General features: G+C 63.7%; 1 protein-coding gene across 1 annotated transcript; it reads right to left on the reverse strand.

The window, feature by feature from the left end:
* Positions 1-4,614: 4,614 nt before the first annotated feature.
* Positions 4,615-20,865, reverse strand: TNNT3 (troponin T3, fast skeletal type). Its single transcript, XM_042904715.1, has 17 exons — positions 20,814-20,865; positions 17,876-17,908; positions 17,684-17,697; positions 17,142-17,159; positions 16,054-16,071; positions 15,887-15,901; positions 14,929-14,943; positions 14,699-14,713; positions 12,254-12,272; positions 9,833-9,878; positions 8,747-8,863; positions 8,568-8,645; positions 8,310-8,423; positions 8,103-8,212; positions 7,893-7,983; positions 6,177-6,217; positions 4,615-4,754 (listed from the first exon to the last, which is right to left on the reverse strand). The coding sequence occupies exons 2-17, from the start codon at positions 17,890-17,892 to the stop codon at positions 4,700-4,702; spliced, it is 783 nt and encodes a 260-aa protein (XP_042760649.1). The 5' UTR covers positions 17,893-17,908; positions 20,814-20,865; the 3' UTR covers positions 4,615-4,699.
* Positions 20,866-21,591: the final 726 nt, after the last annotated feature.

Genomic DNA, 21,591 nt, shown 5'->3' on the forward strand with positions numbered 1-21,591 from the left:
GCCCCTTGTTTTCATATTTTTAAAAATGTTATGTAAGTAATTTTTTCCTTTTGCAACTGACTCATCGCCCCCAATGTTGTGTTTTCACGATTTGCCAGTGGTTGCATTTAACTGCAGGTCCTGTGTTTTAACTGCACAGTCCATTTGTGAATCTCCCACAGTTTACCTGTCTGCTGTCCCCTGGATGAAGGTTCCAGCGTTCTGGAATTGCCAACAGTAATCTGTGCCGGAAGAGGAACCAGAACTGGCAGGCTTCCTGGAGTTGACCAGGCGTCCCGGTATCTGCTCCCTAGCACAGCGCCCGGTCGTCTCTGCGCCTACACCTGAGCACAGGTGTGCACCACTGTGCTAGAGCTTTCCATCTGCAGACTCGATTTTGCTACATCTGGTCCCTACCTCTCTCCCTTCCTGAGCCGTGAAGGACACTCCCAGACAAGTCTCGGAGCCAGGACCTCCTCCTCCATGACCACATCTCCATTACCGCCCCGTTGATACAAGTGTCACAAACGTTCTCTGTCACTTTGGGTTTGGATGTGGCATGTAGTCAAGGCTGCTGCGTCTCCTAACGCGCCCCGAAGCTCCTTCTGTATATTGAACACTGGCCTTCATCGGGGATGTGCTCCTAAGACGTGGCTGGTGGCTCCCCTGGGCTGATGGCGTCATTTGGTGCAAATGTGAGAAAAGAGACGGCAGGACCCACGCGGAGTCCCTTGTCCGGAGCCCACGTCACCAAAATGAGCTTTCATGGTGACCCTCTGCCTGTCCCTGGAGCTCGGGAGGGCGGGGCGAAGGGAGCAGGACAGAGGCCCGTGTCCTCCCGGGAAGCCCCTCTGCCTGCCGGACCGCACCCTGGCTCCGTGGCCCTGCCTGAGTCCAGGGCCCCTGAACCCACCAAGGCCTTGAGAGCTGGCTCACCTGCGCTCTGCTTCCTAACCTGGAGAGGTTCACCTTCTTAAGACTTTCTTTATGCCTCTGGACTTCACTGAACTCCCGTTTCACGGTGCGGAGGTTTTACGCCTGGTTCAAGAAATTCCCTTAGTGGGAGCTATGCTCTCCTATAGCTGCTTCCTGAAACTTGGAATGTTTTCCTTCTCAGATTTAGGTCTTCACTTGGCAGGGGGGGCTGATTTTCGGTGGTCGGTGTGAAGAGGCGGGCGCACTGTTTTACTATTCGCGGTGTTGGTCCGTCCCGGGCCCCCCACGCCCCCCACGGCCCCGACACCAGGCGCGCCCATGGCCCCGCACATGTGCCTGTCCTCCGTGTCTGTGCCTGTGTCTGTGCTTGTGACCGTGACTGCGTCCTTCTCTGTGTCTGTTCCCACGTTCACATCCCTGTCCGTGTCTGTGTCCATACTTACGTCTGTGTCCACATGTCCGTGTCTGTGTCCGTCTGGGAGCCGGCGCTGCCCCTCACGTGGTCTGGTCTGTCCACAGTCCCCTTTCCTTCTGCACACATTTAGACTCAGCATGAATTTACGTGGATCCCTGCGGGAACATGGTTGAGTTGCCCTGAACTCGTGGATTAATTTAGAGAGAGCAAATAGTTTTGATACATTACTCCTCGTCTTAGGGAACATATAATAGCCTGTAGGTATTCATGCTGTTTAGATACTTTTCAATAATGCGATTTTATCATCTGTCTGCTTGTCTTGCACATGTTTTCCTAGATTTGTACTTACTATTGTATGTTTTCACATTCCTGTTGTAAATGGTATTTTTAAACACTGTCGCCTAACTCTCCATCTTTCTATCTTATGCTCGCGCACACCTATACAGAACTCTTCGTTCTGATTTAGAGTTGCAGATTTTATTTTCTTGGGGGTTTTTTTGGTAGACAACTATTTGGTTGTGAATGGTGGCAACTTCTTTTAAGATTTTCTTCTTAAGGACTCTCTATACCCAGCGTGGGGCTCGAACTCACAACCTGACCAAGAGTCACACATTCCATTGACCGAGCCAGTCGGGCGCCCCAAATGCTGGCAAGTTTTTAAGGCACAAGTAGGTAGGACAAGATACAATTTTTCTTGGCCTCTTGACCCCCTTTTCTGGCAGTTTATTTTTCTCGCCCCGAAGCTCTGGCTGAGACACCCAGACTGTGAGGAGGCAGGTGACATTCCTGCCTGAGTCTTGAAACATTTCCTCGTTGAGGGCGATGTTTGCTGTAGGCGTTTGGAAGATGCTTTCCTCGCTCCAAGGAAACCGTCTTCGACTCTTAATTGGCTGAGAATCGCCTTCACTGACTGTGTTCTGTTTCCCCCAGGTTTCCCCCAAGCCTCCGCTCGGTGAATGTCTCAAGAATCCCCCGGAAGGCTCGCTTGCCAATATAAAACTACCTTCGCATCAGAGGGGACCCCCTCGGTCGTGACGTCATTTAAAAAAGTTCTTAGTATTTTTGGTGATTCAAGTAGGACCACTTCACTAGTTCTTTTGCAAAACGAATCTTTGGCTCTTCTGATTTCTTTCTTTCTTTTTTTTAAAACTTTTTAAATGTTTATTTATTTTTGAGAGAGAGACAGAGCGTGAACGGGGGAGGGGCAGAGAGAGAGGGAGACCCAGAATCCGAAGCAGGTCCAGACCCCGAGCTGTCAGCACAGAGCCCGGCGCGGGGCTCGAACCCACAGACTGCGAGATCGTGACCTGAGCCGAAGTCGGTCGCTCAACCGACTGAGCCACCCAGGCGCCCCATCTTCTGATTTCTTGAATTAGATGTTTAACACGAGCGGTTGGCAGGGTGGGGGGGGGTCTCTCCCCTGCTTTTCCAGCCTGGCCCGCTGCTCGGCAGAGCCCGGCCTCCAGGCTCGGCCCCAGATGTGTTGACATTTCTAAACACACACTAATAAGTTCCCTGCCTGGGTCCACTTGGCCGCAGGGGGCTGACTGCTGGCTCCAAGCGCTGGTCCCAGGCAGCTTCTAAAATGCTTCACATGTACTCTGGTTTAGAGAAACAACCTTCTTCTTTTTCTTTTTTTTTTTTTTTTAGATTTTCAAGTTTATTTATTTTGGGAGAGAGTGAGAGAGAGAGAGAGAGGAGGGGAGAAGCAGAGAGAAGGGAGAGAGAGAGAATCCCAAGTGGGCTCCGAGCTGTCGGTGCAGAGCCCGACGTGGGGCTTGAGCTCAAGATCTGTGAGATCATGCCCTGAGCGGAAACCAAGAGGCAGATGCTTAACCGGCTGAGCCCCCCCGGGTGCCCCCGTGGAGGAACAGGCTTCTGCCAATGCCCGTCTTCCACGCCTGACTGTCTGGTTCAAGTCTGTCCCCCGCTACTCTGATCCTCCTGACCCGTGGGCGACTTGGGATGTGCTTTCAAACCTCCCGCTCAGATCCCGGACCTGTCCGTGTTGCCCGTGGTTGCCCGCGTTCTGGTCAGCTCCCGGCAGCCCGTGTCTGCACAACTCGGGGTGAGCCGACCCTCCTGGCCCCGGGCTGACCGTCTCCCCAGGCAGCTGTCGCCTCTCGGAAGAAAGCCGTGCGGTGGGACGGCGGCGTGGGCTGGGCGGATCCTGCCGTCTGTGCGGCGAAGGCCTTCACCTTGGAGTCTCTGCAGTAGGCTCAGGGGCCACGCTTGGTGTATCTCACCTGCTCCCACGGGTGTGCCGGGGGCTGGGGCGCGGGGGTGGGGGGGGCCCGCGCGTGCCTGTGTATCTGTGAGCGTGTGCGGGGGGGGGGGGGCGCCCACACGCGCCACGGGCGTCCGTCTGGGGCGCGGCCCTGTGTCTGGGGCGAGCACGTGCCGCCTGGGGGTTCGACCTTGCCCCGGGGTCCCGCCGCCCCGCGGGTCTCTGGAAGGCGCGCTTCTCGGGTTCTTCGGCTCCGCGCAGCCCTCCCGAGGGGCGGCTCCGGGCTCTGAAGCCGCCTCCGTGAATGCTTCGCTGTGCGAGGCTCTACGTCTCCGTCCAATTTTCGTGATTTATATTTTCCATAATTCTGTTTGGTCAGGATTTTCAAATTTATTACACAGTTGTGCACTGTGCCGTCTGATAATATAGAAAGAACGGTCTGTGTGTGCTGTGTCTGCCCTCGCTGAAATGTGTTTTCCTGCTCCTTTCCTCCGCGGGCGAGAGGCCCCTCAGGCTGAGTGCACCCCCTTGTTCTGGACCCTGCGTCTGCCCCCCACGTTTCCGGGGGACGCCTGTGAGCTCTCCCAGTGTGCTCCGGCCCCCCTCCTCCCACACCCTCCCAAAGCCAAGCTCTCCCACCCCAACCTGGCTTCAGAGCCGACCCAGGCGGCGGGGGACCGCTCACGGCGGGGGCTGGGGGCAAAGACCCCAGCTGAGGCGGGGAACCGAGGGGCATGTGGGCCGCAGGGTGGGGGACAGATGTGGAAGCCGCCGGCAGAGCCGGGGTGGGGCGCCCCAGACCTGGGCCCAGGGCCCGGTCGTCTCCCGGGCCGACCTCGAAGGTGAGCGCCCAGTGTCTCGCGGGCCCCCGGCCCGCGGGGTGACCACCCCCACGCTCCTGTCCTCCCAAGCCACCCCCCGGCCCCCTCCTCCAGGCCCCCCAGGGCCCCCCCCCCCCCCATCCAGGAGTCAGCACACACTTAGTGGAGGGGAGCCTGCTAGCTTTATTCACAGGCCCCAGGAGGTGGGGGCAGCAAGGACAGAGACGTAGGGGGTGCCCGGGGGTGGGTCTGGGGGCCGGGCGCTGCTGCGTGGGCTGCACGGGCCGAGGGTCTCTGCCTCCGGAAGCTTCCCTGGCTGCTTCACTTCCAGCGCCCGCCGACCTTGCCCTTGGGCTGGGCTCCGGCCTTCTTGCTACTGCAAACGGAAGCAAGCTGGTCTTGAGCGGCTGGGTGGGGGGGGTTGGGGTCCTGGCCCAGATCCTCCTCAGCGCCCCCCGCCCTGCCCCCGGCAGCCCCCCGGCCCCGACAGCTCAGCCCACCCACCCAAGCCCCGGGCACACATTTCAAGCAGTGCTGACTCACCTGCACTTGGCCCGGCTGGGCCTGGGCGCCTTGTGCCAGGACGGTTAGTGTGGTTAGTGGAGGGAACGGCGAGCCCAGGGCACCCCCCAACCCCTGCCAGGGGCTCGGGCTCCGGGGGGCCACCCTCGGGCAGACCGGAGCCTGCCAGGGAAGCTGTCTGGACAGATGGCTCTCACTGTCCCAGCTACTTTGGCCTGGAAAGAGCCTGTGCCGTGCGTCCCAGATCACAGCCTTCCTGAGGCGGGACAGGCTGAGGACAGTCCCTTGTTCCCTGACCCCGGGCCAGCAGGCCAGGCCTCGTGGACTCGGGGCCTGGAAGGTCAGCGCCCTGCCGGATGGCGGTCCTTAGGAGCCTGCCCTGTCTGACTGACTTTGCACACCAGGCAGCCAGCAGGGAGCTGGGTGCCGGGTCAGGGTGCCGTGTGGGTCCCAGAAGCTGACACTCTGGGGACAACTCCTGGCTGTGGCTTCAGGGGAGACCCTGGTGCTGGTGGCCATGCCCGTGGCCCGCGTCCTGCAGGGGCCAGCCTGAGAACCCTCACGCACATGCACGCACACACACAGGCACACACAGAAGGGCTCTCACGAGGCCTGCCACAACCCCCATGACAGAGCCCAGGGAGGAGGGTGTCCCCTTGGCCAGTCCCCTGGGGCGGAGGAGCCCAGCCCTGGGAGCAGCAAGGAGTCAGGGGCCAGTGGAGGAGGGAGAGAAACCCAACGGCCAGCGGTCCTGGGGACACCGCACTCCGTGGGGGTGTGAACGGGCTCAGTGATCAGACTGGGAGGCAAAACCCCAGCACAGGGGGCACTGGAGCGCCCACCCTGGGGGCGGCGGGCTCCTCCAGGCCTTTCCTGGCGTCTGTGGTCGTGGGTCCCACGGACCTCGGGTGATTTTGCAGACGGAGGGCTCACCGTCTGAAGAAACGGGGGCCAGGGAGGCCCGCAGCCAAGCAGGTCGCCTCCAGAGCAACGCTCGGCTGGGGAGTCGGGGTGGTGGCCCAGGACGGCCCAAATCCCCAGGCGGCCTCCTCCCGGGGCTCTGGGGTGAGGAGGGGCCAGAGGAGGCTGCAGGCCGGGGGGTGCGGGGCCCAGACACACGGGTGCCAGTGGCCCACCAGTTAGTGTTGTTACCGTCGAGGGCGGCGGCCCCTGGGACCGGCTGAAAGTGCCGGGCCCCGGTCAGGGGGGCGGCAGCCGGCCAGCCCCCTGGCACCGTGTGCCCGGCACAGAGCGACGGGCAGGGGGGGTTACTCACTGCTTCTGGGCCTGATCGATGCGGCTCCTGAGGTTGGTGATCTGTGAAGAATACGGGTGGCTTACCTGGCAGTTCGAGCAGGGCCGGGCCGGTGGCCCTCTTCGCCTGAGGCCTTGCTGCCTTACTGCGCCCTGGCTCCTCTGCTCGGAAGGCAGCGGCCCCTCGGCCCCGGGGCTCGTGCCTCTGACTTACTTTGGGCGGCCTGCGCTGGAGACCTGGGCCGACACACGCAGCCGCTCTGGAGCCGGCCACTTACCTGCGGGCCTGCGGCAGGACGCGTGGCGGGGGCGTGGGGAGGGAGGCGAGCCGCGCGGAGCCCCTGACTCCGGTCGGAGCCGGCCCTCTCGCTCCCTCCTCCTGACCGCCCGGAGAGGCTTGGTTGGGGCGGGCAAGGCCCTTCCCCGCCTGCCGGCAAGGACGGCAGGGCGACCTCGGAAGCCTCGGGCTGCAGGTGGTGGGGAGGAGGCGGGGTCGGGAGGCCGGCCTCCGTCCCCGTGCCCTCCGCTGCCATCCTCCACGAACCTGGTTTGCCATGCGAGAGGCTCACCGTGCATTGCACACCACGAGCCCGGTCCAGGGTGGACCCTGGCTACTCACAACTTGGCCAGCATCTCCACTCTGGCCCGCATGTTCATGATCTAGAAAGACCGAGATGGTTAGCGGGCTGGGTGGGTGGCTGAGGGTTCGGGGCCCTGCCGCGTGCTGGGCTAGCCCAGGCGGGGGCCCTCGTGGCTCTTCCAGCCCCCGGGGACCCACTGCCGGTCGCTCACAGCTGTGTCGGGAGGCACTGGGTGCCCGACTCGACTCCCTGGACCCCGAGGGGGGCCGCGTGCGGGTGAAGCCCCCTCCTTCACGCCGGGCCTCCCAGAGGAACGTCAGGAGAGGGCGGCGGTGTCCCTGACCCCGGGCGCGGAAGGGACACGCGTGCTCCGGGGGCGGCCCCGGTGCCCCTCCTCCTTCCAGGAGAGGTGAGGAAACTGAGACGGACCAGGCGAATTGCCCTCCGTCGCGGCTCCCGAGAAGGAGCCGCATTCTCCAGTCACCGGACGCCCGCTTTCCTGGCGGCCTGTGCCGACAGCCGTGGGAGATGCCCCTGGGGTGTGCGCCGTCTCCCGCCAGGGACCCCGGAGGACAGCGGACGGCGGGGACCATGCCCCTGATGGTGAAGCTGGCGGGGCGGGGTCGCGTGTGCACAGGGCAGGTTAGCTCCCAGCCACCAGGGCGGCGCCCCCTCCCCAGGACTGGAGGGGCGTCAGGGAGACAGAATCTGCACAGGGCCACTGTTCCGAGTTGTGGACCCCTCCCGGGCGGCTCTAGGCGGCCACCCTGCCGGGGACTCAGTCCCAGACCCCTTTCCCAGCTGCTGGAGGGGGGTGCGTGCCCTCCTGCCTGCACTGACCCGAGGAGGTGACAGCTTGGGGACCTGAGCCTGGGCCTCCCCAGGGGATCCAGGGAGGCCACCCTGGTGCTAGAGGAAATTGTGCTATACTGGGGCGAGCTGTCCACCGGCTCCGGGCGATTCGGAGCCTGGACCCCGAGGCCCCTCTGCCCTCCGCTCCTCTTGTGGCCCTCAGAGGCGACACGGAGGCGGCCCCAGAGGGTGCCTGCGGCCAGGCCCCGTGAGGACGGCCCTCGTGGGCGTCCCGGGCGCCGAGGCCGTGCGGGTGCAGGGAGGTGGCCGCCCCGGGACCCGAGGGCCAAGGTGTCCGCACTCACGTCATATTTCTGGCGCTTCAGCTTCTCGCCAAACTCGAACTTGTCGATCTCCAGTTGGTAGAGGGTGTCCCAGAGTTCCTTGGCCTTGTCCCTGGGAAGGCGGCAAAGGCGTGGCGAGGCCGGTAAGCGCCGGAAGGCGGGACGCAGGCCACCCGCTGTCCCCCTCGCGTGGCCACGGAGAGCCAGCGCCCCGCCCCCTCCCGGCCCCACCTCAGCTTATCTTCGCTGAGATGGTCGATGTTGAGCGGCTTGCGCCTCTCTGCCAGAACCTTCTTCTTCATCTCCCGGGCCGTCTGCTTCTTGCCTCTCTTCTGGTCGGCCTGAGGGGACATGGCAGAGGGGCCCGGCCTCAGGAGGGGCGCGCCGCACCCCGACAGGGGGCCGGTCGGCGCCGCGGCTCCGAGGGCCCGCGCTCACCTTGGCCAGGTAGCTGCTGTAGTTGGCGCCCATGGAGGACAGGGCCTTCTTCTTCTTCAGGTCGTCCTCCGCTCTCCTCTTGGCGTCCTCCTCCTCCCTCCGGGCTTTCTCTTCCTGCAGAGACCCCGTCCCCGAGGCCTCAGTGCCGGGCTTCGGGGACCCGCCCGGGGCAGCCGCGCAGGACAGGGGGAGCCAGGCCGGTGGCCCCGGTCACCGGCGGGCGCGGGGTCCGGGGCGGGGAAGGGGCCCCCGGCTCACCGCCAGCCGGTTCTGGCGCTCCCGCTCCTTCTCGGCCCGGATCCTCTGCTGCTCGGCTCGCTCCGCACGCCGCTTCTCCTGTGGCGGGAGGAGCAGGTCAACCTCGCCTCGCCAGCCCCAGCGCCCCCTCCCGGGGCGACCGCCCGCCCCCGCCTCCCGCCAGAAGGGCCCCGACTCACGATTCTCTCCTTGAGAGCGATCAGCTCCTCCTCCTCCTTCTTCCGAGCCTCAAAGTGGCTGTCGATGAGAGCCTGTAGCTCCATGAGGTCCTTGTTCTGGCGCTTCTTCTGGATGTCCTGTGGGTGGAAGAGGCCCCTCGTCTCCAGCTCCTCCCGCCTGACCCCCCCGCGCGGCAGGCGGCCCCTTCCCGTGCTCCGGCAGGGGCGCCCTGTCTCCTCTGGCCAACACGAGGGTGGCCAGGGATGTTTTGCCCTCACCATGTTCCCATGGCCATTGCCCTCCTGAGGCCCAAAGGCGACCTGATCCCTTAGCCCCAGGGTAGGAATTTTGCCCTCCCTGTGGGTAAATCGGGGCCCCGCCAAGCCCTGAGGTCATCAGCACTCCTGGGATGGACTGGCTCTGACTTGGCCCCGCTATCATCCTCAGAGATGTTCCACATGGGCCAGACAGAGAGGAAACTGGTGAGTGAGGTAGTTTATTGAATAGACAGGTGGATGGGTGGGTGAAAGGATGGATGGGTGGATGGATGGGTGGATGGATGAGTGAATGGATGGTTGGATGGGTAGATGGATGGTGGACAGATGAGTGGTTGGATGGGTGGATGGATGAGTGAATGGACGAATGATGGGTGAATGTATGGTTGGATGGATGGGTGGATGGATGAGTGAATGGATGGATGATGGGTGAATATATAGTTGGATGGATGGGTAGATGGATGATGGACAGATGGTTGGATGGATGGGTGGATGGATGAGTGAATGGACGAATGATGGGTGAATGTATGGTTGGATGGATGGGTGGATGGATGAGTGAATGGATGGATAGATGGGTAGGTGGATGGTGGACAGATGGATGGACAGATGGGTGGATGGATGGGTGGGTGGATGGGAGAGGAGGGAAGAGAGATGCCTGACACTGTGGGAGTTTCCTTTGGTCCAGAAATAAATTAAGGCAGAGTTTCCTGGAACCAGGAGGTTCTGGCTCTGGCTGCTTGAGAGCAGATGACCTTCCCAGGCCTTGTCTGTAGGCTGAAGGCTGGGGGTCTGAGAATGGAGGCCATGTTGATCCGGGTCCCATAAACTTACATCGAAGTCTACTTTCTCCCCTTCCGGGATCTTAGGAGCAGTGAGTCTGAAGAAGAGAGAGGCTTGTGAGCAGGGGTAGGTAGAGACCTACCAGGGGTCTGGCCCTCCCACCCTTCCCCCTGGGCACCCAGCTGAGGACAAGTGTGTGTGTCCTGGTCAGGCGTGTAACCCACTGTCCCCAGAGCAGCCTGACCCCTTTGAGAAGAGTTCAGCCTCTTTGCGTCCCTCTGTTTTGCCAACATCTGGACATCGAAAGGGCTGTTTCACCCCCGTCTGTCCAGGAAGGGCACTCTCTCCTTCTGTCCCAAACAAAGAAAGAAGCGCAGGCAGGCCAGACCAGACACAGGCTGGCCACTGCAGACCCCTGAGGGGCGTTGGCCTCTGTGGTCGGGAACGGCCATCCTGACCCTTTTTGTGTCTCCGGCCCCTCTTTAAACTGTCTTCCTGGGGACCCAAAGAAAGGGGGCTGGACAGAAAGCAGTTTGAGGAAGAAACGAGGCCCCCGGATCCCGGGCCCTGCCCCCAGTGCATTCCAGATGGAGCAAAGAGTTACGACAACAACAGTTGTTTGAAACAAGCCACGGAAGAAAGTGGGTCTGAATGTGGACCCAAATGCTGGAACAGGAGAGGGTTTTTCTAAGCTCGGCAGCACCAGAAGGTCCCGCTGAGGGAAAGATGGCCAGACGACTCCATGCAAATGAAAAACTTATGTATGTGAAAAAAAAGCAAAAATTGGAAGGGGGGGGGGAGCCCAACCCAGACTAGAAAAATATTTTCAGCGAGTACAGAGAAGACTTATATCCTTGTGCAGACCGATGGCTGAGAAATCGTGCAGACGCCTTTGCCGTTAGATAAATGGGCAGAAGGTGCACGATGCCAGGTCTCGGTAAGAAAGACGGCCAGTGAGGCAGTGCGCGGGAGAGGCTCTCCCGGAGTAATCGGAGGCATGGGAGCAGAAGCGGCCCCGAGAGGCCCTCCTCATCCATCAGTGTCCCCGGGCGCGGCAGCGTGGGGCACAGACCCGCTCACGTCCACGTCGGAGCCCGCGCTGGCACGGCCCCCGTGGAAAGCAATTTGGCAACGGACGTCAAAAGCCTGAAAGACGTTCATACTCTTTGACCCAGTAATTCCAGTTCTGGGAATGTGGCCTAGGGAAATAACCCGAAAGACAGAAAACGCTTTCCACCCAGCGTTATTTATGATAGTAAAATATTGGGGGAAGCCTTAATGTCCCGCAGAAGGCGAACGGTTCCAGAAATTATGGTTTGTCCAATTGATGGAATATTATGTGGCCATTCAAAATATTTAAGAAGGCTATGTAAAAACATGGAAAAATACTTATGAATAGTGCTAAAATTTAAAACAGCAGAATTGAAGGTTGTATAGACAGTACGATGTTTGAAAAACGGCTCAGAGTTTAAATCTTTTTTTCCGAGCCCTATGCATGGAAAGAGTAGGAAGAAGTAAGGCTTTTATTCTTTTCTGCCTTTTCCCGCAGTCTGGCTGGCGGGCGGGGAGAGTTATAGATGATTTTCTTTCTTCATTGGACTTTTACGTATTTTCCAAATTTTCTTTAATGAGGTGTTTTATTTTCATAATGAAAACACAAACATTTTTTTAAAGCTAGAAAATATCTTGTGACCCGGCAGCTTTATTTAAAATAGCAGAAAAATAAAGTGCAGTGGGTGGAAATATGCTGGCTGTACCCGGAGCGCGCCGCAGCCCCCCGGACCCCGGAGCGCTCCTCAGGTGGGCGCGAACCCCGGGCACGTGCTGGTGAAGACTTGGGTTAAAAAAACAAATCCCTGAAATACTCACAAGCAGGTCAAAGGAGGGAAAGACCATCCAGACCAGGACGATGGCTCCCCAGAGGCCCCAGTGGGGGCGGTGGGTCCGCTCACGGTTTTCTTCTGAAGGGGCCACGGGGCAAGACCCTCCCTCCAGCCCCTCTCAAGGGTGCTTCACGTTTAGGGCCGGGAGAACCCCACCGCAGGCCGCGCGCAGTGGGGGCCGGGGAGCAGGAGGGGAGCTCCGCTGTGCCTCCCTCTCTCTGCCCTGTCTCCCCCGACCCCCTGTTCCCTGTCCTCCCTTGGCCCCCCAGCCTCCTCTTACAGAAAGCCTTCCTTGCCCACACTGGACGAATGGGTGGGGACGCCCCACCGTACCCCCAGCGATCGTCTCTGCTCCCCGCCTGGGGGGAAGGCACCAAATAACCCCATTTTCATCAAGGACCTTCACCAGATGTCTAGAGCTTTAAACACCCAACCAGGGAGCAAAGACGCAGCCACCTTCTCCAAGGGGTTTGCGGTTTCGTCCCCCACAGAGCCCAAAGGCGTTGTCTTCCACGGGACCCCAGTTTCCCAGGTGCCCCCTGCCTCCGGCCCACCCTGGTGTCCAGCCCTGCCCGGGCCCCACACTCACCTGGGTCTCGGTTTCTCCTCTGGACACCGCGGCGCCGGCATGGGGAGAGGGGAGAGAGACCGGATGAGCCTGGTGGCCTGCTCCTGCCCACAGGCCCCTTGGGGCCACCCGGCTGGGGGCTGGGGGCTCCTGCCTGGACGCCCGCCTGCCTCTCCCCCTCCAGCCGAGCCTACCACCCATATGCCTGCCCGCCAGCAGCAAGAGAAAGTCCCTGTGGGGTCCCAGGAGGAGAGCTCGGGCGTGTGGACCAGGATGTGGCACGGGAGGGGGAACGAGGGAGGAAGGAGGGAACGGACTCCAGGGGCACGGCGTCCTCGGGGGATCGAGGAGGAAGAGAGGAGGCACCCCCTGTCCAGGCACCTGGTCCCCTCTGACCACCCCACCTCTGTGCCGGGCAGAAATAGGAACTGGACAGTGTGTGCGAGGCCTGGGCAGCTGTGCCCCACGGTGGACGCCATGCGAGCAGCCGGCCTGGCGATCGGGAGGAAGACAGACAGGCGGGCGAGGGAGAGGGGTACAGACCCAGTGTGTCCTCTCTAAGGGTCCAGCCAGGGGCCCTTGCCTCCTTCACCCTCCCTCTGCTCCTCTGGGGAGGCGGGGGCCGAGGGTACGGGGGCCATGGGGGCCGACGCCAGCCAGGGACAGCACCAGGACCCCACCAATGCCCTGGCTGTCTGGGGACCGGACGCAGGAGCTGAGGGCGGCCGTGATGGGGACGCCTGGTGGTGAGTGGACGTCCCTGGCAGGCTGGGCCCCTGGCTTCTCTGAGTCTGTCCACCGGGGCTGGCAGAGCCCATCTGGGAAAGCTGAGACCCTCCCTAACTTGGGAGCCTTGCAGCTGAGGGTGGGTGCTTCAGGGGGCCTGCCGTGGGGCCATCCACGCTGAGATCTCCAGTCCCCACGCTACCCCCTCCCCGACCTGCCTGCCTGGGCCTGGCTGCCCTCCCGCGGGGGCTGCTTCCTTTGACCACCCCGTCCCCCGCCTCCGGCCTTGGGGAGGTCCTGGCTGGTGGGGACACAGCCTGGGGTCTGCAGATGTCTAACAGTTGCCTGACCCTTGTGCCTCGCTGTCCGCTCTGGGCCCTTCAGAGAGATGAAGGGTCCACCGTACTGCCTTCAGCCTACATGACCCAGAGAGGCCGGGCTGAGAGCTTGCCTTTGACCACCTGCTCCCCTGCCTGTGCCCTTGGCCGACCAGGGGTGGGGTGGGGGGGGGGGGTCCGGCTGCACGTGTACTTGGCGTGCCCCCACGTGTCCCCCTCGGCTTGGGCTCACCTGGGGTACTTAGGAGCCTGCCACACACCCACAAACAGCACCCTGGCGGGGGGCTGAGAGCGTGGGGGAAACTGGGTGGGAGGAGGGGGTGCTTTGGGAGCAGGAAACTGACCAAGGGGCAGAAGGAAGGGGAAGGGGCGCCTCTGAGCTGTCTGCCTTCTCTGGGGGCCCAGCTGGAGAGGTCCCGGGGCTGCCCCCGAGAGCTAGGGGGGCTGTGCTGCAAAGCTCCCCCAGGTGGAGCCCCCCCCGACCCCGCTCCCACTTGCCTATTTGACTCTCTGTCTCAAGGTGGGTCCCAGGGTGACCTGGTGACCTCTAGCCCCTGCAGGACTGCTCCCCAGACCCCTGTACCCAGGCAGCCCAGCATCTGCCCACCAAGCCGGGGGTCAGCACCCCTCACCGCCCCCCACCCCGGGCAGCCTCTCTGAGGCCGGAGAAGGGAAGACGCGCTCAGGGTTGTGCTCAGGGTTCAGGCCCAGCCAGGAGGCCCCCGCAGCCCCGCCGAGGGGAGGGACTGCAGACAGCTCGGGCCCCTGACTCGAACCCGCGTCTCCCTGGCCTCCACCCCGGCACGGCCCGCCCGGGGGCCCCCTCCCGCCAAGGGTGTGTCTGGCCCCGACCCAGGTGCTGGGTGGGATGTGGGACCTGATTGCCACTTTGCACGCGAGGCCCCCGGCTGTTCCAGGTCACCGCCATCCTGCCTGGGGCCCCAGCCTGACTTTCCGCTTCACCCCATGTGGCCGCCCACCCTCCCCTCGACCTCACCCCTCCTGACGCCCCCTCTCTGATGTGCTCTCTGGGGCAGGGCGAGGCGCTGTCCTGTCTCTCCCCCTCTGCTCTTCTCCACCAGAACCTGTCGGGTCCAGAGGGTCCTACTGGACCTCGGCATCCTCTTCTGGGGGCCAGCGCCCTGCCGTGGGCTCTGCCCTCAGGCTCCGGCTGGCCACCCCCACCTGCCTGCCGGGGGCCCAGGAAGGGCCTCATCCCCGCAACCCCGGAATGCTGTCTGCCAGGGGGCCAGGAGGAAGCCTGTAGGCCACCAGTCAGTCTTACCGGAGCCAGCACCCAGGACCTAACCTTTCCCACCTTGTCCTCAGCCCACGGGAAGGAGGCGGGAGTCAGGCCGCAAGTGGGGGAGGGCGGGGAAGGGGGGTTAGGGGCAGGGCATACCTTCTTGGACTTCTTCTGGGTGAGCAGCAGAACGGCACCGTGGGGGTGGGGGAGAGAGAAAATCAGCTGTGAGCCTCGGCAAAGACTGAGGGGGACAGGGGTGAGGGGTGGCGGGGCCCAGCAGAACCACACTGTGAGTAGGTTACTCGGCCCCTGGGTGCCTGCCCACACCCGCACGTGGTCACGCGTGTGCACAGGCACCCACACGGGACTGAAGTCATGGCACATACCTGGTTCATGAACTTCTAGGTTAGGGAGGGCCACGGAACAAGAGGCAACACCACGCGTGGGTCAGAGGTCAAAGGAGGAAGGATCCCAGGTTAATGGAAACACCGGTCGCCACTCGGGGGGCGGGGGGTCAGCGGCCGAGGCCAAGGGGCGGGGAGCGTGCGGGAAGCCAGCAAGGCACCGTCAGCGTTCATGGGCACTGCCGCCCCCCACCTCCCCGATCCTGTCCCTGCCTCGCTGATCTGCCGGGAGCAGGGCTCAGGGTGGAGTGGCAGACCCCTGCTTGTGGGGGACACTGGGGTCCCCGCCTCTCCTCTGCCCCCCGGGAAGGGCTGACGGGGGCTGGCAGCCTCTGGCTGCGGCCTGGTAAGGTAGCGGCATGAGTCCTGAGGGCAGGGCCTATAGCCCAGGGGTCACCCCTCCTGCCGGCCCCAGAGCAGGGCACCCACCGCCCTGTTGTCTAGCCTCCGAGGGACACGCTCGGCTGCTCAGCCCGCCCATCCGGGCACAGGATCCCCTACCCTGCCGCTGTGCGCCCGGCTCCTGAAGAGGGGCCCGCGGGGCATGGTGGAGGGGTGGCCAGGGAGTGACAGTGTCACCCGCCCTCTGGCTCGGGCCCCGACCCGGTCGAGGGGTCACATTCGGCCGTGGGCTCTCGGTTACCCACCCTCAGGGGAGGGATGTTTCCAGGACGGTGAGGCCAGGCCTCCACTGACCCGGTCTCCCCGTGCCGGGGCCTGAGGCCCATCCGCGGCCCCGCCTCTCACAGGGTGCGTGGCCCCGGGGACCCCCCCCTCTCTGGTTAAGCGTTGGCCGAGGTTAGTGGGTGATGTTAGGGCCACATGTGGGAGTCCTTTGCTGGCTGGCACCTCGCTGCCTCCCCGCCCTCTCCCCCGCCCTGCGTGGGCTCCAGCCAGGCCCGGGCCCCACATGGGGACCAGAAGTCCTGTGTCTTCATACCTTCTTTATGGACTTCTGCGGGTGGAGGGGCGTCGGGCGTGCGGGTGGCGGGAGGAGAGAGGAGAGGTTAGGCCAAGAGCACACGGCACGTCTTTAGGGGGTGGGGACACGCGGGGGGCAGAAGGGCTGAGGGTGTCGTGGGGGCCGGGCTCCTGGACCCCACTTACCTTCCTCCTGGGCCTCTTCTGAGGTGGGAGCCGCGGGACAGGAGGGAGAGAGGAAACAAGGACAGTCATTAGGGGGGAGCATGCGCAGTGGCGGGAGGGGGCCTTCGGGGAGAAGGGGCAGTGGGTGCTCCGGGCTGGAGGTGGTGAGCCCGGGAGAACGGGGCCTGGACGCTGCCTCTGTCCCGTGAGCACCCTCGGGCCCTTTGCCGCCTCCTTGGGGTCGTGGGACCGCGGCCACCCGCCTGCCCTGACACGGGGGTGTCTGTGTGGGAGGGTTTTGGCGGAAATGGGGGCAGGGGAGCCTTCGCTGGGGAAGGGGCAGTTCCCCAGGACCACGCGTCCCACTCAGAGAGGAGTCTTTCCACCTTTTGACACAAAAAGAAACGTTCTGCTTACGTTGTCAGGGTAGCGAAGTGTTTTCAAAACATGTTCAAAACCCAGAACATAGCACCCAGAGTGCCTCACGGCCCAGCCTGGTGAGGGTGCGGGGACGCCTCCCGCACGGTTCCCGGGGTGCCGCGGCACCCCTTTGTTCCGGACCCGCCCAGGCACGACCGCGGGCCTCCCCCCCAGACGCCAGCCCAAGCGAGGGAGGGGGCTCCAGATCGGCCCGAAGCTTATGCCCCAAGGCGGGGATGCTGAGAGAGACAGGGACACAGAGACAGAGAGAGAGACAGAGACAGACAGAGGGAGAGACAGAGACAGACAGAGAGAAAGAGTCAGACGGAGAGAGCGAGAGACAGAGACGGAGACACGGGGACAGAGACGGAGACAGAGAGAGGGACAAGCAGGGTCCACACCACCCGGCCCTTGATGTCGGTGAGGGGGAGTCTTAACCGGCACGTGTCAGCTCAGTCCCTGCAGCACCACGGGGATGCGCAGGAACGAAGGATTTTCTATTAGTGGATTAAGAGACGGGAGGTCAGCAGGGACGTCGGAGAGTAGTTAATGATGAGACACACAGTTAACCGACGGACGGGCTCCGGGAGCCGAAGTCCAGTGGCCGAGCCGCAAGCGGAGGTTTTGAGCTAAGGGGCGGCGGGGCCGCTGGGTCGGGGTGGGGGGCGTTGCGGGGCTCCCAGAGTTACCTTCTTCCTCGTACTGCTCTGCAAGGGGGTAGAACACAGGGACCGTGTCAGCGGGGGGCGGGGGGCCCGGAGCCAGCTGCCCCAGCCCCGGAACCCTGAGGATGGGGACCGGGGGTCCCTGGGCCCCGAGGAGGCCACCAGCTCCAGGGGAGAAAAGCCCGCAGGGCTGGGGGGGTCTGGTGCTGGGGCACCCAGGTCCTGCTGGGTGAGCTTGAAGGGGCAGCCAGGGCCCGGGACCCCCTCCCGGATGCCGCCCCGGAGAGCCAGCGGGACAGGCTGGGCATACGGGGCAGGGTTTTCATGTGACCACATCTCGGGGACATGTCCTTGGAGAAAGAGGGGGTCCCAGCCTCAGGGGCGGGAGTGGGGAGCCCATGTTCAGAGGGGGTCGGTCTAGCGCCCACCGCGGACCGTGGCGCTTCTTGGGGTTCCCCACCAGGGGTCCCCAAGGACAGCCACGTTGTCAACAGTTGGACGGGCCTGCCTCAAGTGTGAGCTTTCCGTCTGGGGTGGGCGCAGAGAGGAGATGGTTTGACACTTACCCTCCACCTGCTCACTGCTGGGGGTAGAGGGTAAGAAAGAGAGAAGGGGGGGGGGGGAGAGAGAGAGAGAACGGGTGAGGTGGGCTTTCACTCAGCGGCTCGTAACAAACACCAGCAGGTCCTCTGGCCTCTGAACACAGCTCAGGTCCAGGGGCCCACACGGGGCGGGCAGCTACTCAGACTGGTACTCACACTTCCTCGTCCGACATGGTGGGAGGGTTGTTTCTGTGGGGGGGGGGGGACCAAGATGAGAGTCAGGAAGGCCTTGGTCTAGGAGTGCTGGCGTGGGCGAGCGCTGGGCTCTTAGGGCTGGGGGTGTGAGGAGGGGACGTCCAAGGACAGGGTGGAGGCCAAGTGTCCGGCCTTGGGCGGGCCTCCTCCCCAGGCCCCCACGGCCCTCCTCGCCGGACTCTGCTCCCACCCTGCCCCCCTTCCTGCCCCGGCTCCAGCCTGGAGCTTGGAATCACAGAGTTGGACGGGATGCTGGAAGGTCGTGGCGTCCACCCCCACCCAGGGCCGACATCCTCTGTATAGCACTCCCCGAGGAGGGGCGTCTAGGCTGCTTTGGACAGCAGGGAAACCCTGCTGACGCGGACTCAAAACCCGCTTCGTGATGGGCTGTGCCTTTGGGCCGAGGTCGGGGGGCTCCCCAGGAGCCCCTAGATTACAGGGCCCAGCTCCCCCAGTGCGTGTGCCCGGCCCCCGCCATCCCTGTGACAGCCTCTCCCGGTGTGAGCTCCAAGCTCCCTTCCCCCACTGATGCTTTCCTGCAGACACCCCACGTCTTCCTTCTGGGGTGCCCTGGGCATCCCCCAGGGCCCTGTGCAGCCCCCTCTCTCCAAATCACAAGAACGTACGAGCCGTTCCGTCTCCTCGTCTCCCCCCCCTCCCCCCGGGCTCACGGGGACGGGATCTGGCCGCGGCCGCGTGCCCCCAGCCCGGGGCCCGAGCGCGAACGGAGTGGACGGCCCCATCTGGCTGGCCCTCCCCGGCCTGCTTTCCCAGGCCCCTCGGACGCTCTTGAATTTGTCAATGTCTGCAGGGAAGCTCACGTGTGCAGGTGCGGCCCGCGCCAGGCCAGTGCGCTCAGGGACCCTCTTTCCGTGAGCTGGCCGCCGCACACGCCTGAGGCGGCCCGGGGCCTGGGAACGCTCTGAGCAGCTGTATCACACTGTTGGCCCGGGGTTTTAAAACACAAAGTTCATGACAACATATCACAGCTTAGTGGAAGACAATAGCCGTGCCCCCCCAGGGAGCTGCGTATAAGAAAACACAAGCTCATCATCCGAGGAGGCCTGAGCATCACAGCGCTAAGGTGGGAACAGTTTTCCGAAGCCTCTGTCAAGAATGTTAATTTTCCCAGAGCAATTTAAGCTCGGTGCAGAATTAACCCACAGCTCGCTGCTCCCCCCACCCCAGCCCGGGGAAGCGCGTGGCTCTTCCCTGGAAGAGGGCTCGGCCGCCCCCTCTGGTTACAGCCTCCCGCCTCGTGTACAGCTGGGGTCTCCCCCTGTTCCCGGGCCCCGTCTCTCCCCGTGGGCCCTGTGCCCAGCACCCCAGCCCGCCGGGGGCCACTCTCTAGGATGCGAGGCTCCATGGGAGCCCGGGGCCTCGCCCTGCTGGCCCCCCCTCGACCCGGCCAGGGCCCTACACCTGTCGGCAGCCTCAAGTGGGGGCTGGTGTGGCCTGAGCCCAGGGGCTGGTTATTTTTAAGGAGCCAGTGGCAGCTGAGGTGTCCAGAAATAGGCACCCAAATTAGCCAAGACACCTCTGCCCAGAAACCCAAGACGCTGGGAGGGGGGCTGAGAGGGCAGCCACGGAGCTCAGGTCTCCTCCTGGCCAGCTCCCCGCCAGCCCCCGCAGGTGTCCCAGGCCTGCCTGACCTCCTGCATCTTGCCTTCCTGCCTTCTGGGCTGGTGTCCAAGGGGGTGCCCAGGAGGACCCCCATATCCCCGGGCAGGGTGCCCGCAAGCCCCTGGCAAAGTCTCACTTCTCCTGCATCCTGCCCCTCTGGCCAGGGGAGCCCTGAAGGACACATCACAGGGCTGCTCTGTCCCCTCATCTCACTGTCTGTCGGGGAGGGGCCAAGGTGGGGGGTGCCAGAGGGCAGGGACGGCATTTCGACAGCTGGGAAGGAAGCCCATCCCTCAGCGGGGGCGACAGTGAAAATAGCCCCTGAGGTCAGACCTCCTTGGAGACACATACCCCCTTCCCTCCTTCCCAGGTGACGAGATGGGGTGGGAAAGGTGGGAGGCCCTGTCCTCACTGGCTGTGAGCCCCCGGCCGCGTCACCACTCCCCGGCTGGGCCCCCACTGTATCCTGCAGTGGCTCCTGGCCCGGCTTCCCCCGGTGGCTGAGGACACCAGCAGGTGCGGGCGCCCGGTCTGGGCGAAGTCAGGAGGGCAGCTGAGCCCACGGCATGGGGCAGGGGGAGGCGGGAGGGCAAGGAGCAGGGGCGGGGCCCTGGGGAGCATGCCCTCCACCCTGCGAGGACACAGGCCCAGGTCCCCACTGCGCCCCCTGCCTGGGCCCGTCCGGCCCTGTCCTTGACCTCTGGGAGGTGCCCCTGGGGCTGCGAGGGTCCCGGCCTCCCCTCCTCACGGAGCTGCCCCTGGGGATGAATTACACAAGCCGCCCGACGTGTTCGTCTCTACAAATGCCAGGATTGGAGGCAATGACTGCTTGAGGCCAAGAACCCCCAGCTTGTGCGAGGGGCTGGCCTTGGTGCCCTCAGCTTATTGGAGTCCCCGGGGAAAGGCCCAGATGGGCCGGGGCTGGGGGGGCGGGCAGGACACGGCGCCCGGGGGCCCTCGGGGCTGTGGGCAGCGCCCTTCCTGGGCACCTCTGTCCAGCCCTCTGCCCCGTTCCTTCCAGGGAGCCCCCACCTTCCTCCTCGGGCCACCCCAGCTGTCGCGTTCCCGTTCAGAGTGGCTTCCCCCACGTCCAGAGAGCATCGCCCTCTGCGCCAGCACCCTTGGGACCCTGGGCTGTCTTCGTGGGCTCTCCGGGCCGCCACGCTCGGAGCTGAGACATGTGCGAACACGACGGCCTGGCCCCTCTCAGCACCCCGGGACCCAAGACGTGCCTCAGATGCCGGGCCGGCCCCGCCCAGCCCTGGGCCATACCGACCTGTGGCTGAGTCTGGAGAGAAGGGTTAGAGCTCCCTGTGGACAGGACCGGCTCAGGCACTGCCCGCTCAGCTCACGCCCTCATGTTATAGTGACATTTGATCTTTCCCAGCAGCCCATTGGCCAGGGGCTGGGTGGCCGGGCATGTGGGGCAGGCGGGAAGGGGCCGTGCCCACGCAGGCCCCTTACCAAGTATAGGAACGGCAGAGGAGGAGGCCTGAGGAGGCGCGGATGTGGGGGACGTGTCTGGAGACGGAGGCAAGGTCCACCCTCCTCCCCGGGAAGTGTCAGCTTCTATTTTTACTCCCCCGACAGCGGGCACATTCTTGATGGGCTGAGGAGGGGTGACGGGAGGGACGGAGTGGCCCCAGGGATGCAGCCAAGGCTCTCTCTGGGCCAGGCTGCTGTGGGGTCCCAGACGGGGGCCCCGACTCCCCCAGTCCAGCTGCCCCCCGCCCCCCACGGTGTCTGGGGCGTGGGCACATTGCCCCAGGGCCACCTGCATCCTCCATCAGAGCACGCGGCCTGGCGTCCCAGAGACCGCCGTGGAGAGCAGGGCTCTGGGCGTCCTCAGCCAGGCCTCTGTCCTGTCTGCGCCCCACTTAGTGACCAGGCCTGGCTCTCGCGTGGGTGCTGTTGGGGCACAGGACAGACGGGTGGGAGAAGAAACAGCCCAAACAGGATCTCGACTGCTGGCGGTCCTGCTGGGTCTCCCCCAGCGACTGGGGCCGTACCCCTTCCTTCAGCCTGGTAGCCGCCGTCTGGGGGTCCAGACCCTG

This window comes from Panthera leo, chromosome D1 (assembly GCF_018350215.1).
Source record: "Panthera leo isolate Ple1 chromosome D1, P.leo_Ple1_pat1.1, whole genome shotgun sequence".
Lineage (NCBI taxonomy): Eukaryota > Metazoa > Chordata > Mammalia > Carnivora > Felidae > Panthera > Panthera leo.